The sequence below is a fragment of the Hippocampus comes genome, unplaced genomic scaffold, assembly GCF_001891065.2.
Source record: "Hippocampus comes isolate QL1 unplaced genomic scaffold, H_comes_QL1_v1.1 C16798514, whole genome shotgun sequence".
Taxonomy (NCBI): Eukaryota; Metazoa; Chordata; class Actinopteri; order Syngnathiformes; family Syngnathidae; genus Hippocampus; species Hippocampus comes.
In genome coordinates, this window is record NW_017839139.1 from 1 (window position 1) to 884 (window position 884).

The window sequence follows — 884 nt, forward strand, 5'->3', positions numbered from 1 at the left end:
AGGAGAAGCTGCGGCCGCTGTGGAAGTCGTACACGCGGCGCACGGACGGCCTGGTGTTCGTGGTGGACGCCGCCGAAACCGAGCGCATGGAGGAGGCCAAGGTGGAGCTCCACAAGATCAGCCGCAGCTCGGAGAACCAAGGCGTGCCCGTGCTGATCCTGGCCAACAAGCAGGACCTGGAAACGGCGCTGCCCGTGGGCCAGGTGGAAAAGCTGCTGGGCGTGCAGGAACTGAGCGCCGGGACTCTGCACCACGTGCACAGTTGCAGCGCCGTGGACGGCCGCGGCGTGCAGCAAGGCTTGGAGAAACTGTACGACATGATCCTCAGGAGGAAGAAGATGGTCAAGCACAGCAGGGGTAGGAGGAGATGAAGAGTATGGAGGACGGATGAGGAAGAACACAACATTGTCTGGTGGTGGTGGCAAAATGCAGAGTCCCACCCTGCCTTGTCGAAGATGAATTCTAGTAATAGGGAGCAGGTGCTGCTGCGAACTGTCGAAAAAAACAAAACGGCAACTTTGAAAATCACACTTTAAATCATAGCGATACCGCAATCTCAAACTACTTTAAGATCAATTAATTTCAGACACCATTTGTAACGTTACCCTTCAAAAAAATAAATAAATAAATAAATGACAATGTGGTGAAGTCTCTTTGGAACCTGAATTTGGCTCCTCCCCGACACACAGCGATCAGAAAGACCAGTCAAGATGCCACTTTGTCATGATATGACACCAATTACTACTTTCCTATTATCCAGGGCTTTGGCTCCATCTTAAGGTGTCTTTGCACAACAGAGACATAATACAAAATATGAATATTTGATAATGGGTTCCAAAACATTTAAATTTACACCTCTTTAAATGCATTCGTCTTCCCTAACG

The 884-nt window shown here is 49.5% G+C and overlaps 1 protein-coding gene across 1 annotated transcript; it reads left to right on the forward strand.

Moving 5' to 3' along the window:
• Nucleotides 1-5: 5 nt before the first annotated feature.
• On the forward strand, nt 6-622 carry LOC109509180 (ADP-ribosylation factor-like protein 4D; the record flags this gene model as incomplete). Its single annotated transcript, XM_019859068.1, has 1 exon — nt 6-622. A coding segment is annotated over one exon (366 nt), but the record flags the coding sequence as incomplete, so codon positions are not given.
• Between the last annotated feature and the right edge of the window lie 262 nt (nt 623-884).